We start from the raw sequence: 16,393 nt of genomic DNA on the forward strand, positions 1-16,393 counted from the left end.
ATAGAGATATTTTCTTAATGAAATTTTAAAGATCGAGTGTTATGCATATAAATATAAAAATTCACGTATTAGATATGTAAATAGATAAGAATTATGTGATATGTATGCAAATGCCCTTAATATTTTCATGCATTAGATAAATATTATTTTCAATATTAAAAATAACATTGAACATAATACAAATTAAACACATAAATTTCCTAAAATAATAATAAAATAAAATAAAACAAAAGACACATAAATTTCTAACCAAAAAATTTCCTCAAATTCACATTGCATATATACCAAACAACTCTTATATATATATATACATCCAACACTTAAATTTTCATATTTACATATTTATATTTATAACATTTTGATATTATAAATTTTGATGATTGCTCTCCTATGAGGATAGAAGCTTATGGATCAAATATCTAGTATAGCCATGTTATGGGTGTTATGAATTAGGCTTATCTAATTAGGTCTGGTGGATGTTGGCATTGTTTTTGATGAGGTGCTTGCATCCATATTTATATTGACCTAATGGGTGATGGGATGCTTCAATTATGTGTATTGATGCTATAGCCAATAACAAATGACAAAGCAAACTCATGTCAACATGCATATCAATGACAAAATTTGGTATTATAAGCATTGGTAGATCAGGAAATCAAGTTGTGTTAGTGGTCAAAAGATCATTGTTGGTTAATGATGGTTAGTAGGCCGTAATTGGGTGAGTATAATTTGATTACTATAGTCAATTGATTGTAAACGAGTGATGAAGATATGATGAGTGTAGACAAACAAAGATGGTTGAAAGACCGTAGTTTGGTAATGATAATCGAATGATTATAATCAAGTGATCGTAATAGAGATAGTTGGTCTATTAAATTTGGACAATTGTGGTCAGGTGATCATAAACATGTGAAGGTGATCAGTTTATTATAGCTGGACAGTGAAACATGGGTGACCGTAGTTTAATGAAGGAGGTCGGCGTTTATAAATGGGTGGAGTTGGTTTGGCGATTGTAAGGGCAATCATAGATGAGTAACAAAGAACTGGAAATCGTAGTCGGGCAAAGATAATCAAATATTTGTAGTCGAATGATAGTATTTGGGCGACTGTATTTCTACGATTATGATTAAGCATCAATCTTTGGGCAATTATAGATCGGACGACCGAGGTCAAGCAATAGAGATTGAGCGATGGAGGTCGGGCTACGATAGCTTAGCTACAATAGTTAGGTAATGTTGGCTAGGTGATTGTAGTTTTGTGATGATGGTTGGACGACCTCATTGTTCTATAATGTTCAGATGATTGTAGTTGTGTAATAATGAATGAGATGAAAACCATGGTTAAATGATGTTCAGATAATCATTTGTGGGCAATCGAGTTTTTGTGATCTTAGTCAGGCACAATTGATTGGGTGTCTTAAACAAGTTCTAGTGACTGGGTGATTGTATTCAATCATTTATAATCAGATGATTGTAGTCTGATATTAGTGATTGAGCAATCGTAAGTGTGTGACATTGGTCAAGAAATTGTGGATGGGCGATTGTAGTCAAGCAAGATAGAGATTTGACAATTATGTTTGGATGATGACGGTTCAATGATAATTGCTACCCAATGTTGGTGGTGATCGAGTGACATTGGCCATAAATCAATGATTAAACAACAATATTTTGATGGCGCAGATGAATGCGATGATTCGAAGATGATGAACAAGTAACAAGACTTCAATAGAGGTAGTCAGATTACCATCACCCAGTTATCATTATCCATGTGAGGGAGAAGAAACTATATAAAAATCAAAGCAATTAATGGAGTTTGATTAGCATTAGAGAAAAGATTAATCTACAAAATATCAAGCAATCGAGACTTCGGGTGTTAAGAATTTAAGGGATAATTACATACATAACAATCCAAAACATCACTTTTTTACAAAATCTATCGTTCATGCGAAAATTTTGAACCACCAAACTGATGTATTTTGGCGTGCCACAATCAAATAATTGAAAATTTAATAAAAATGAAAAAAAAATGAGTTAAGTTTTATCATGGATTTTAATATTTGAGTGATAATTTGAAAAATGGATGAAAGAGAGCCTCAAGAGATCCCGAAATTTTTATTCCTTCTAATATTATTCCTGCCTTTCATTTCTCTTTTTCCTCTTTTATTTATTAATTTTTAAAATACCTTTAATTGTGCTGATGTCATCATCCTCGATAAAAATAAAAAAAAATTTAAAATAAATAAGTAATTTAAGAGGACGCTCCAAAAGATTCTGAGACATCTGTTTATCTACTAAAAATTAATTTGATAAAAAATAATAATTAAAATATATTATAATAAATTTTTTTTTCTTAGAGTTTTATTTGCAATGATAATATATAATTCTCGAAGCATAAAAAAAATTCTTTTTATTTTTATTTTTTTTCTTATTTTTTATATAATGAATTGGTAATTTTTTAATTGTTCATGACTGGAAGAAAAAGTTTATAAATATAAATTTTCAAATTTAAGTGTTAGATATACAAATACATAAGAATTATGTGGTATGTATGTAAATATCCCAAATCAGGGTCCCTGATCAGACTTTTTATTGAGGTAAAATTATCCTTTAGAAACACAAAATGACATAAAATTGGAAAAATGTTTATTTTTAGGGTCTATTAGAGAAAATTCTATCAGAGCACGAGTGAGCCCAGGCTCAGCTCGTGTTCGTTTCATTAAAAAATATCACAAATTTGCGTTCGATTAGTTTATATTTCAAGCACAAAAAGTGAGTTTATGTTTGACTCGTTTGCTTAGCGAGCTGAACATGTGATGTTCACAAACAGTCTTTTTGACAGCTCTAATCACGCAACCGTAGGATGTTAAGGGTTGGGGTAAGATTTGAATCTTATTCTTTATGCTAAAAAATCATGTAATATAATTTTATTTCAAAACGAGTTGAACACGAACAATCAAATTTTTGTGAACATTCAGCTTGTTAACATATCAAAAGAATTGAATAAGAGCTATTTACGAACAAACCGTTCTGATTATATATATATATAATTAGTATTTCGAGCCCAAATGAGACAAACACGAACGAATAACTTTTGTTCATGTTCGTCTTATTTATACATCGAGCACCAAAAAAGCATTTGTGTTCGGCTCTTCACAAAACAACGAGTTGAACATGAGTTTTTTAACTCAACAAACGAATAAATCACAAAGCTTTTTAACGAGCTGAACATGAGCTGTTCGAGAAACAACAACCAGATTTGACAGCCCAAACTGTCATTTTTATAAATAAAATAAATAAGTACCATAATTTTTTAAATAACAACTTCTTATTATTATTATTTATTTAAACAGCTGTAACTGCGGCAAATAAATCCAAAACTGTATTTGAAAAAATATTTTTTATTAGCCATAAAACTTTGGTAAAGATAATAATTTTTAAATCTTATCACTTCCCTTAAATTATATTTTCCTTATAGTTTCTAGGTTATCTTCTCTCCTTTCCATCCAATTTGGGTCCCCAATGAGTGCATTTAATGCTATTTGCTGAGTTCATATTCCTACATTATATAAAAAAAAATTCATAAAATGCATACTATTTACAAAAATAACCAACCGTTTGGATAAATTTTTTAAATTTATAATTCAAATAATAAAATTCACGATAAAATAAATTATTCCATACGGACATCACATACAGTGTCCGATCTCTACTGTCGATCATCGTAAAGATGTATTTTAGTGAGCCTCATTTTTATTTTTATTTTATTTTTTTAAATTTTTAATTAGGGTGATCGACTCTCGTTTTTATTAAATAAATTAGTAACAGCACAGTACTGGCACATGAAGCAGATGGAATCCCCACCTCTGTCCCTCCTCTCCCTCCTCTCCCTCCTCTCCCTCCTCTCCGTCCTCCTAGCCATCTTGCTTCACTTCCCTCTTCCCTCCACAGCAATCCCCTTCACCTGCAACACCTCCAAAACACCCACCTGCCAATCCCTAATCGGCTACATCCCCACCAACAAGACAACCTACTCCAGCCTTAAATTCCTCTTCACTATCAAATCCATCCGCACCCTCTTCTCCGCCAACAACCTTTCACCTTCGACCCGATCCTCCACTTCCATCCCCGCCGGATCCACCGTCCGCATCCCAATCTCATGTTCCTGTTCCGCCGGCTCCGGCTACTCCTCCGGACGGCCTATCTACGTTGTGAAGGCCGGCGATGGATTGGACTCCATTGCTCGCAATATTTTCGGCGGGTTTGTGACCTACCAGGAAATTGCTAAGGCCAACAATATTTCCGATCCGAATCTGATTGAGGCCGGGAAGCGGCTTCTGATACCAATGCCTTGCAGCTGCGACCCTGTTGATGGGGATTCGGTGGTGCATTACGCGCATTTCGTGGCGGCGGGGAGCACGGTGTCGTCCATTGCGGAGAGTTTTGGAGTTTCGCAGAATGTGCTTCTTCGGATTAATGGGATCAAGGATCCGAAGGACCTTCAGGCTGGACAAGTTCTTGATGTTCCGCTTCGAGGTCCATTCCCTTTTTCTTTCCACCTCCCTCATTAATCTCCAAGAAAAGCAAAACATGAGCAATTTTTATCTTAGATTTTCATTTGTGTTTGGGTATGGTTTAATTCAAATTCTGGTAGAAAATTCTGCGGTTTAACGAAGGCTGTCGGGATTAATGCATGAAAAGCGACTTTAGCTGGTACAAAAAAAAAAAAAAAAATCGGATCCCAAAGAGACGATTAAAGGTTGTCAAAATATGACAGCCATGGCAGGTTCATGCTGGTTTGAATTGACTGTTTCAAATAATTCGCATGTTTACTGTTCTTAATAGATAATAAATTTCTTAACCAGAAGTTCTCAAATAGTTAGTTGTTGTTGAACGGTTCAGAATTGGAATATAGTCGTTTGCATGTCGATATATGGGATTTATTACTTTTATTATTATTATTTTGTTTTTTTTTATTACTGAAAGGCTATTTTTGAAATTTTACATGGAAGAGTTACTTAGATCTAGTTTTGTAGTTTTATATTGTTATCCATAAAGATTAACAGTTCTCTTAAAAATAACCGTATAGCCATATTGTAAGGCTTCATTTTGTGTCACAGGGGAATTACATAGACGACACTCAAAATTTGTTTACTTATAAAATTAATGTCATTAGCCATTTTCATTTTTTGAGTTATTGAGCCTGTGTATTTGCATGTACTACAATAAAAATTTTAGAATTTGGCAATAGTATGAATCTCGACACAAGCTCAAGCCGAACATGAACAACTTATAATTATACCAAGCCATGTCCGAACAATGATATTTTTGGCTGGGCTAGGCTCGATTACAACCCTAACAGTAAGACAATAGTTGCGTTATAACAACCACAAGGGGTGGTCAATGATGTTTTTTTGTGGTCGTTGACTCCAAGATTTTCTTTTTTTTTTAAAGAGTATGGATTTAACCTTTTGCTTTCTCTCTATTCATGTTGAAAATAGGGTCCTATTGATTGAGTTTCGGCAGTGACATTTTGATAATTTTGGTCAAAATCCTAAAGCACTCCATCATGTGATCCAAGTTGGATTTTTTTTGTTTTTGCTTTGATCATTTAAATGCCTTAATGAACTCGAAATTGCATGATCTTAGGCTAGTTGGATTCTTCTCGGGTTGCTTGATACAAATATAATCATGCAAAATTCAATGATTGTTTAGCCCTTCAATTGATGGGATGAAACATTCAATTATACTTCAAGTGTTTGATTTAGTCTCATTTGGACTTAAATCAGTTTGCCTTTAGCATTGCTAGTTTCATCTCATTTAGACATTCGGTCTAATTATAAAATTATTGAAATCGAAGCTTGAAATATTTTCAATTCAATCTAGAAATTACATAATAGATTTGTGTTTGATTAAGTGGACTTTTTGTGACATCACTTCTAACTTGCATGTTGTCAACTAAGTAGAAAAGTGGGAAAGAGGGAAAAGTATAAAGGAGGCTCAAAGTTATTGTTCAGTTGAAGAAAAAAAACCCTAAATATTCCTTTTGCCTTTTTTTGTCTCTGTACATTACAGTGCAAGAAATTGAGGAGCTGCCTAACATGAGGAGATTCAAATCCACCGTCTCATCAACCATTAGCTCTTTGATCATTGTGTTGTAGCTTGTAAGCACATCACTTCATACTTCCCGCCATTCATATTTGTCTCACAAAATTTTCCCTTGACTCAACCAATCACTTGTTAAGTATGTCAAAATCTCCCTGATTTTCACAAATGTTCTAGTGGTTTGGTGTTTTGCGAAGGTCATAAAGCAGCCTAACAAGGCCCCTTGATCCCTTCCCCTATCCAAGTGATCCAATCAAAATTTTCATAAACATTACCAATTGCTAGTCATATGTCCACTATATTTTTTTTTCCTTTTTTGCGGTAGTCTTGTGTTTTGGGAAAGTTGTAGCTGCTTGGCACATAGCTCCTCGATCCCATTTTAAGTCAGTTTTCCTTGTCAACCATTAGTCACTTTTTGTCAATCCACCTTTCTGCCTTGCTTTTTCGCAGTTTGTTTAGTTACCCTTTGTTGAAATATCTAATTTAAATTACAAGATTTATTGTTTTTCATGTTAAGACTTATAATAAGAAATAATTTATTCATAGAAAAAGTTATGAAGAATAAATTCTTTCCTTAATGTAAGGAGATATTTTCTTTTCATATATTAGGAATTATTTATTTTTCTATTTGATATTATTCTCTATTATCTCCTAATAATTAATATGAATTAATTATTGGAGATATCAGGTGATATACCTTTTCTTTTTTATTATTTTTTCTATCATAGGATTCTTGTAAGGGTTATTTATAACCCCGTTCGTATCAATAAAATTAAGTGATTCCAAAGTATTCCACCTTATTCCGCATTATTCTAAATTTCAACATGGTATCAAAGCCTAACTTCGTACTCTAGCCACTGATCCTCTTTTGAGAATTGTCGAACTCCCTGCCATCCTCTGTGCAGGAGGGGAATAACGATTTTTTCTCCAGACCCCTTGCAACTCTGCTCTACGTCGGTTTCGCCGAGATTTGCTGCGAGCGTATCAACTTCACCCATAACAGCATCTCCGCCGGTGCAGCTGATTTTGACGATGATTTCGATCCTAATCTTCTTCCCAAGCGATTCAGAAACTCTGCCACGCTCGCGTAATCCATTCCCATTTTGGAGTTTCGGGGGCGGCGCTTGTCGATCATCCATCCGTCGAGTAGGAAGACCTCCGGGCGCACTTGTTGTTCCCCGTACGCCGTTTTATCCTGCTACGAGGCTATCTCCATCATTTCTTGCTGGTATGACGATAAAACGGAGTGGGGAGATCAAGTGAGATAGATCTACGGCTCTGTGTGCTCCGATCAACCTCACTGATCGCCTCCACCAAGTACTCCGATGGGCCACCGGATCGGTCGAGATATTCTTCTCCCGCAACAACGCTCCCATTGCCACTCGTCACCCGCAGATTCATCTAGCTTTCCAATTCCGCATGTTCCTTCCTTTTTTCGCATCGGGGTTCCTTTTTATTTTCGTAGGCCAGGAATGGAAAACGCATTCCAATCTCCGCAGCAGCAAGAGAAAATCCAGGGACTATTCCTATAGTAGAAATCAAGATTCTATTTTGATTACCACCTCCTTCCACGCCCGACAGATTCGGCCTTCGCTCTTCTTCTAACGCTCGACTGATCTCTCCGCTCTTAAAATCCTCGATTCTTTCTTCCTCTTGGTCGGATTTGCATGTTTGCATTGGTCAAGAGCCACGGCCTCTGAAGAGACCTCGGCCATCGTGTCTCAGAAGTTCGGCGATGCTTTGGAGCTGAAGAAGGCTCTGGTAACGGAGGATTTCTCATTTGTAGAGACTCTAAGTGATGGAGAGCTAAGCGAGGCTGAAGATTGACTTAGCAAGCTTGGTTCCAAGTTGGATTTAGATGACACTTCATCCTGTTTTACGAAGCTGGTGCTTTGCTTGCTCTGTGGATTTCATCAGTTGTTGTCAGCGCAATTGATACTCTTCCTCTGTTTCCAAAAGTGTTGGAATTGGTTGGTCTGGGCTATACAATCTGGTTTAGTTATCGTTATCTCATTTTTAAGAAAAACAGGGAGGAATTGTATTTTCAAAAATTGAGAAACTGAAGGAGGAGATATAATTTAGACAATCTGAGTAATAATTTTTTTATGTGGTTCCTCAGCTGCATTTGGTTATATTTGCAGTATTTTTCCTTCCCTGCCTAAAGCGTCAGAGGGAGCTGCGTTTCCAACCAGACCTTCTCCAAGCAGCCATTAGAACCAGAGACCTCTCTACATTCTTCTCTGCATCCGACAACTCCTGTAGCTTTTGTTGCACCTTGCTTTTTCACTATGCTGGCGTCACCAGTCGTCGGAGTCAATTTCAGCAGCCTTTGTTGTGCCTCAATTTTTTTTCTTGCGTAGGTGTCTGGTTCACTACACCATTGCAATTTCAGGTGTTTTCCCTGCGCAGGCATTTGAGCAACTGCAGACTTGCTTTTTCAGCAAACAACGAACATTATTTTCTCATTCTAATAAAAATTTTGGTTTGCCGATGGGATTTGTTTTCTCTCCAGTGCAAATCACTGAAGATCTCCAGTTGAAATCCCAGTTTTCACTCTCTGGTGTAAATCGTTGTCCCTCGCAGAACCGCACAGAGCACTGGCCTCCTTGCGGGCTCTCCCATGGTCGTTCTACAGTTTTTTTTTCAGTCACAGATCCTTCCTGCATGATCTTCCAGTCGTCGGACCTCCCGATTTCCTTCCAGGACCGTCGAAGCACCTACCTACAGCGGGACCTATCCCTTGATGGCTTTTCTGCCACTGGAACTCCCTCCTGTAGTCCTTTCTGCTGGTGAAATTCCCTCCTGCGGCATTTCCTGCCGCCAGAACTTGTGGACATATCTGTTGCCGACTGGACCTTCGGGCTTACTCCTGCAGCCGGTTCTCTCCCCTGCAGCCTTTCCCGCCGTCGGACCTCCCTCATGCAGCTTTTCTCGCCGTCCGATCTACCTCAGCAAATTTTTCCCTGCAGATTTTGGCCAGCTCTTCCCAAGGAAAGCACTGCTTTTTCCTGCAGCATTATTGCAGCTTTCTCCGAGCACTACAGCTTTCCTGAGCACTATTTTTGGCTCTCTACAGCTTTCCTGCAACCTCCCTGCAGTCTCTTTACAGCTTTCCTGCAACCTCCTTGCAGCCTTCTTACAGCTTTCATGCAATTATCAGTCAACCAGTGACTTACACATTCATCAATGTCTTGAAATTGAGCTTAGCCCTCGTCCAGCCACTCTCAGGTTTCGGTCACTCTCAGGCTTTGGCACTCTTAGGCTTCGACATTCTCGGCTTCGGAGCTCTGAGACTTCGGCTCTCTCAGACTTCAGCACTCTCAGGCTTCAACACTTACGATTTGAGGATTGTTGGAGTTTTTTGACAAATTGATGTTACCTGTCCAGTCAGCATACTGCAGTCGATGCTTTCAAATTCAAGTTGAATATGGTTTTCAACCATATTCAACTTGAGGGGAAGCGTTGAAATATCTAATTTAAATTACAAAATTTATTGTCTTTCATGTTGACTTATAATAAGAAATAGTTTATTCATAGAAAAAGTTATGAGGAATAAATTCTTTCCTTAATATAAGGAGATATTTTCTTTTCATATATTATGAATTATTTGTTTTCCTATTTGATATTATTCCCTATTATCTCCGAATAATTAATATGAATTAATTATTGGAGATATCATGTATATCATGTGATATATCTTTTCTTTCTTTTTTATTATTTTTTCTATTATAGGATTCTTGTAAGGGTTATTTATAACCCCGTTCATATCAATGAAATTAAGTGATTCCAAAGTATTCCACCTTATTCCGCATTATTTTAAATTTCAACACCCTTCTACTGGTCATTCTCACTCTAACTAAGAATTGATAAGCGAGCTTTCTAAATATGAATTTGCTAGCTGACATTTTAGGATTTGCTTCAGATCCTTATATCATTATTCGCCTCACTTTGATTATAAAATTATGCTAAATAGTAGGAATAAGATAGTTTGAACTTAATCGCACTAAATGGTCCATGTGCCAGATTGAATAAATTCATCTGATTACTAAATGACACTTCTGATGCTTAAAAGCAAAAGTATAAGAAGACAGTGAGATTCATAATACTTTTTCATTAATGTTTAAGGAGATCTAAACAAATCTATTTAATATTTACACAAAAAATGGAAATAAGGAAACTCCTAACTAACATGTTTGTCTGACTCGACTGCACCCTTCAATGCATTGTCATAGTTATTGTTATATGCCCATTGTGGACTAGTTTTAGACCCTTAAAGAATGTCATAGACTTAGACATTTAATGGGTAGCCTTGCTACCTTTGTTAGTCCCAAAGAAAGATTAAACAACCGAGCAATGCTTATGGTGGTGCTTGATTCATGCTACAGTAAATTAATGAAAGTGTATGGATGTATAGGTGTAATTATACATTTGGAGATATGTTAGGAGCCCCTTATCATTGTAAATTCTCGGTCAATAAAAAGGTGGGAAGTTTTTCTTGTAATATGGGTGTTATTTTTTAGTTATGCATATTTGTACTTTGTGTTTGGCAATGTCGAGATCTGGCATGGAGCCTAGATTTGCCTAGTAGTTGGGTAGCATTCAAATGATGTAAACTTCGCATTGAACCTCTAAGCCCATGGTGACTAGCCTTTTCTGCATTGTGGCCGTCAACTCCTATCATTTGTGTTTTTGTAGCTCTTTCAATTCTTTAATCTCTCATCTTCTTCCTTGAAGTTCATTGAGGTTTTGAGCCATCCAAACCGTTCCTTGTTTAATAAAGTCTAGCACATATTAGTGAGTTAGCCATTTAGCAAAACACTTTCACAGCCTCAGGTGTATACACCACAAGAACTACCAATGGAGCAGGTGCACAAAAAATTTTGGGGAATTTACATGCATACCACCTAATTCCTATTTATTTACACATCTAGCATCTAAACTTTATCTTTTTACATTTATACTACTCAAATCTTTCATATCACATCAAAAATACCGCTACTTCTAAAGTGAAATACACCTTTTCATGCATAGGCATGGTGGTACATATGTAAAAATTGAAGTTTATATGTTAGATATGTAAATACATAGGAATTGACTGGTATGTATGTAAATATTACTAATTTTTTGATACTTGCTCTCCTACCTCTTGAATATTGCCACAATCTTATTAAGTTTCCTTTAATAGACCAAATTTTTTGCTTCAGGCAATTACCAGTTGAAGCTTCAAATCCTTAACAGTGGAAACTAAGGAATATGAGTAGAAATGCTTGGCTTGATTCATTGTTTCAAACGTACAGTTTTTGAAGCAAGGAACAAAAGTGTAAGGCCTCTTTTTACATATTCATCCTTAGTGCCTACTTGGAGCTCAAATTGAATTATCTATGCTGCCATCCTTGTCCTAGCCGATCTTAATTTTTACAAAAGTTGACTTAACTAGTAATATTGATGAATATTCTATATAGCGGAGGACTCCACTTTACATTCTCATCCTACTTGTCTGCTTCTTAACACTAATCTAATCACACTTTGCTTTGGCTCTCATCCGTTTGGTTCGTTCTTCTTGGTTGTTAGTTTGGTTGAGTTTGAACCCCACCCATCGAGGGTCCCACTCCACTCTTTCAATTATCCTCGAAACTTGTTAGCTTGCTCATAATCATTGTCGGGTTCATTTGCTATGATTGCCATTTATGTGCTACCTTTCATATTCAACTCCTTGCCACCATTGAATCAACCAAACAACTACTTGATGATATTTTTTCTGCATCAATTGCCATGTAGCCCTTCATTTCTATTTTATTCGCCACTTCCTAACTTTTTCCCAAAGAAAATGGAATCATCTCGCTCATCACTTTACAACCATTACACATATAACCCGTCTAATTGTCTTAAGGCCCTCATCTTATCACACCAATAATTACAAGTAGGTTGATCTTCATGTAATAAAGATAATATTTAGGCATTTTTGTGTGTGTGTGTGTTTTTTTTTTTTGACGACCTAATGGTTTCCCTGGTAACTTTTCCGCTTTCTTCATTTTCTTTGAACTTATGTGTCCCAAGAACTTATGAAGTTCACCTTGTAAAAACTTTTCTCAAGCCACTTAAATTTTTTTCTTTATAGTGGACGCAATTCAATCACCAAAAAACTTAAAAATTTGATTTTTGTGTGTTGTTTGGTTCGGTGTTTTTCTCTTGCCTCTATTGCAATTAGCATCAAAACACATGCTATTCGTGTATCTTGCTCCAAACATCTCAAGAAATACATAGTTTTTTATTTTGCGACTATCGCGATGAAATTGAAGATTCCCAGACAAACACAACTATTGATATATTGATGTCCCTTGTAGTAATTCTAAAAAGATCAAAGTGGCCTTCAAACACAAAAAATAATCTCTTTGATTGATTTCAATGAGGGATTCTTTATAAATTTTGTGGACATTATTGTCATTATTAGGAATATTCCTCAATAATGAATATTTCAACCTATATCTTTCACTATTAAAACGTGAACACACAATTTGAGCTTTCGGGTTGACCTTATTGACCAACTTAGGTCTGGATTGATATGGGATGCCAGCGTTATTCCAGCAAGAGCAGCCATTGGTGATGTCTCCAATTGATAATCCGAAGATACTATTCTGCATATCTCGACTCCATGAATCTGTAAGCATTAATAAGTCACAATTTTGTCAATTAGATTAACGAGAATGATTTTAAGAAAATTTGTCATCTTTGATTTAGGTCATTGGAAAATGGCATCGATGTTTCACTATTTTTAACAGAGTGCTCAACAACTCTACAGTAGTGATATTTTTAATTGATTTTCTATTGTAACAAGTGCACTGCTCTCATCCAAAACTTATTTTTTTGTGTTTGTGTTTGTCAGACTAATTACAAATAATTACACTTGTAAATAGTATTATGAAGTAATTACTGACCTTCATAGAAAGCATATTTCTTGATAAGGATTTATTTCATTGCATTCTTATGAGAAAAGTGTCAAAATAGTTCCCTAACTTTATACATGGATTCATTTTAATCCCAATAGCCTATAAAAGTGTCAATTTAGTCCACAAACTCTTTTATATAAATTGAAATAATTTTTATGGAAGATTATTTCAGCCACAATTTTAAAAAACTGAGGACTAACTTATCTTGTTTGTAAACTGTGGACTAAAATAACCCCATGCAATAGTCCAGAGACTAATTTGGAATTTTACTTATATTTCTATATTAACCATCCAAGTTGATATTAGTAACCTCAGTGCAGTAAAATCTGAGTCTTCTAACTCCCCTCAAATCAGCATTTAACAACACTCTTTGGTCTTCTAACAATCTTTTCATCACAGAACCTAAATAAGTAAACTTTATGTTACTTTTTTATCTCTCAACTTAATTATTAGTAAAGAATAATGAACTCAGTGACACTTTGGCAGCATGTTCCTCGTCAATAAGCAACTCGTCTCTCGATCACAATCTGCGCATTCCTAACAGCAGCTATGCTCTCACTGCCAAGAATTGTGTCCTCTGCAGCTGCAGCTCCACCACATGGCAGTTAATATCCTATTCAACTCCCATTTATTCATTTTCTCACTTAATTCGTATCTCTATAATTTTTTTTAATGCAAATATTTATGGAATATTTACTTGCATACCACTAAATTCCTACGAGTTTACATATCTAACACCTAAACTTCATTTTTCACATGTATGCCGCTTTGCCTATGCATGAAATATTATATTTCACATTTTAAAAGTTAATGTGGGTACTTTTGATGTGATACGAAAGATTTGAGTGGCAGAAGTGTAAAAAGTTAAGTTTAGATGTTATTTATGCAAATATATAGGAATTGGGTGGCATGAAATCTTGACCATTGTTATAACAGATTGGAGTGTCGTCCGACCCAAGGAATAGGCAATAACTCATGCCCTGCAGCTAAATGTGGCAGCCTCTTCATAGGCAACAGCTCTGTTTCAGCTTGTGGGACTTCTACCTGCTCTTATGCTGGCTACAATGCAGGCAGCATTTTTACTTCACTCAACAACCACTCTACATGCAACGGTGAGTCTTAACATTCCATATGAAAACTTTCTGTTTGGTTTGTGTTGAAGAATTGTAGGGGTGTGAAGCTTGGCCTGGGGCTCAGTGCTTGTTCATATTTGGCTCGTTCAAAAAAAAAAATATTTGAAATAGGCTCTTATTCGAAATTGCCCATGAATCGATTCAAATTTGTCTTCGTTTGAGCTCATGTTCGGCTCGAAATTGTCTCAAATATTTTGAAAATAATAAAATTTAATATTTTTAAAATATACCATACGAAATTAATATAAAAACGTTATTTTTTTAATTATTTAACTAATTCGAGTCAGAACGAGCCGAACACGATCTAATAAAAGTTTATTCATGTAAGGCTCGTTAATTAGTTAAATATGATCTGTTCACAAACGACATGCTTATTGATATCCCTAAAAAGTATTGGATCTGATTTGTCATTTGTCAATGAAGGAACCAATGGCTCGGGACCAGGACCGGGATCGCCAGAGAAAAACGGTTGTTCCTCGAGGCTTCGAGTTGGATGGATGATTCAGACTCCGGTAATGCTTCTTTTTGTAGTTTTGGTATTTTTTGGTTTACTTTGTAATGAGATTAGTTAATGGGCGTTTTCATTTTTATTTTGAGTTTGATGTATTTATTGGTAGTTGTAGGGTTTTTTATTCCCAAACTCTGAATTGACAAATCAATTTTTGCACTGATACACGCCTTTCTATCTTTTTTTTTTGGGGGGGGCGGGGGGCATTTACATACATACGACCCAATTCCTATGTATTTACATCAACTTTGCTTTGTTACATTTCTACCACCCAAATCTTTCATATATCATCAAAAACATCACCATATGTAAGTTTATGTGGTAGATCTATAAATTCATAAAATTGAGTGGTATTTATGTAAATTTTCCTTTTTTTTTGGGGGTCAAATTATCACTCGAAATCAAAATTCACTATAAAACCTCTACCACGACCCTCATTTTCATCAAATTTTCATCGTGGCATTCATAAATACGTCGATTCAGTAGTTCAAAAAAAATCACCTAGGCTCCAACCTTGTAAATAACAATATTTGCTTTTTTTTTTTTTCTTTTTTGAGGTGAATTGTGTTGTTGGCTATGTAAATTGTAGTTAAGTTGGGTTCAACTTGAGTTGTAACCAATTTTATTAGCGTTTAGGGAAGAAAACATTATGAAATATTAAAAGCTTATGACAACATTATGAAATGTTAAGTTCACTTAAAATCAACTGACATGTTTCATGTTCGGCATGTCCAATTTTCTTATTTTCTGAGCTAAATCCTTTGAAAAAGTAGCTACCAAACACTATCTAAAAGGGGAATAGAATGTAATAGAACATGATTTATAATTTTTAAGACAAATCATGTAAATTATGTTTTTCAAGAAAATTGTCACCAAAAATTAAAAAAAAAATTAAAAATGGCATTTATTTTTTAGTTTTAAGTATCTATTTGTAAATAAATATAATGAAAGGGTTTTATGGCTTCATGGGCAAAAATCTTTTATGTTTGCTGTGAGGGTTTTGTTTATGAAACTTTTATTTTTGTAATTTTCTCATTTTATTTATAGCTCGAATATTATTGATCTTTAAACTTATTTATCTTTTTAAAATAGTTAAAATTATTTATATGATTTTCTTATTTTAATTTATAACAAAAATTAGTAAGTGTTTATATGCTATCAACAAAATTCTATCATAAGACACAAATCTCGAGGTATGATATGTATCTCAAGACTATTTTTGAATAAATAATATTCAAACTTTGATGAAGAATGATGTGGAGCAGCTCTGATTTCAATAAACTTATAGTAAAACTGACCGGCTCGACAAAACATTCCCAATGATACCAAAATTGGCCCAATCTGAGCCAAATCAAGCGTCGATGAAGCCATTAAGTCGCTTTTGTAAGTTTTTCAGATACATTTGGAATGTCAAATGGAAGTCGAATTTAATGAGTTCATAGTCAATCGAGCGTCTCAACAAGAGTATTCCAACAAGCTTAAGTTTGCTTAGTTATGATATTGTTAAGACACTAAATGTTCATAGAATGTTGTATGAACAAAGGAAGTTCTCCGAACAGTCCGATCAAAGCGGTTCGTATTCCTACATTAATTACACCCAAAATTCTATAAAATAGAGCCCCCTACCTCTTATGTAATGAGAGGGGGGGCTTATTACTTGAGAAAAAGCTTGGAGCTTTGAGAAGGACCTCAAGTCCAGGATCA

General features: G+C 35.1%; 1 protein-coding gene across 1 annotated transcript; it reads left to right on the forward strand.

The window, feature by feature from the left end:
• Positions 1-3,838: 3,838 nt before the first annotated feature.
• On the forward strand, positions 3,839-14,936 carry LOC110028216 (chitin elicitor-binding protein). Its single transcript, XM_020729969.1, has 4 exons — positions 3,839-4,532; positions 13,535-13,652; positions 13,985-14,160; positions 14,605-14,936. The coding sequence occupies exons 1-4, from the start codon at positions 3,839-3,841 to the stop codon at positions 14,751-14,753; spliced, it is 1,137 nt and encodes a 378-aa protein (XP_020585628.1). The 3' UTR covers positions 14,754-14,936.
• Positions 14,937-16,393: the final 1,457 nt, after the last annotated feature.

Source organism: Phalaenopsis equestris, unplaced genomic scaffold, assembly GCF_001263595.1.
Source record: "Phalaenopsis equestris unplaced genomic scaffold, ASM126359v1 Scaffold000504, whole genome shotgun sequence".
NCBI lineage: Eukaryota > Viridiplantae > Streptophyta > Magnoliopsida > Asparagales > Orchidaceae > Phalaenopsis > Phalaenopsis equestris.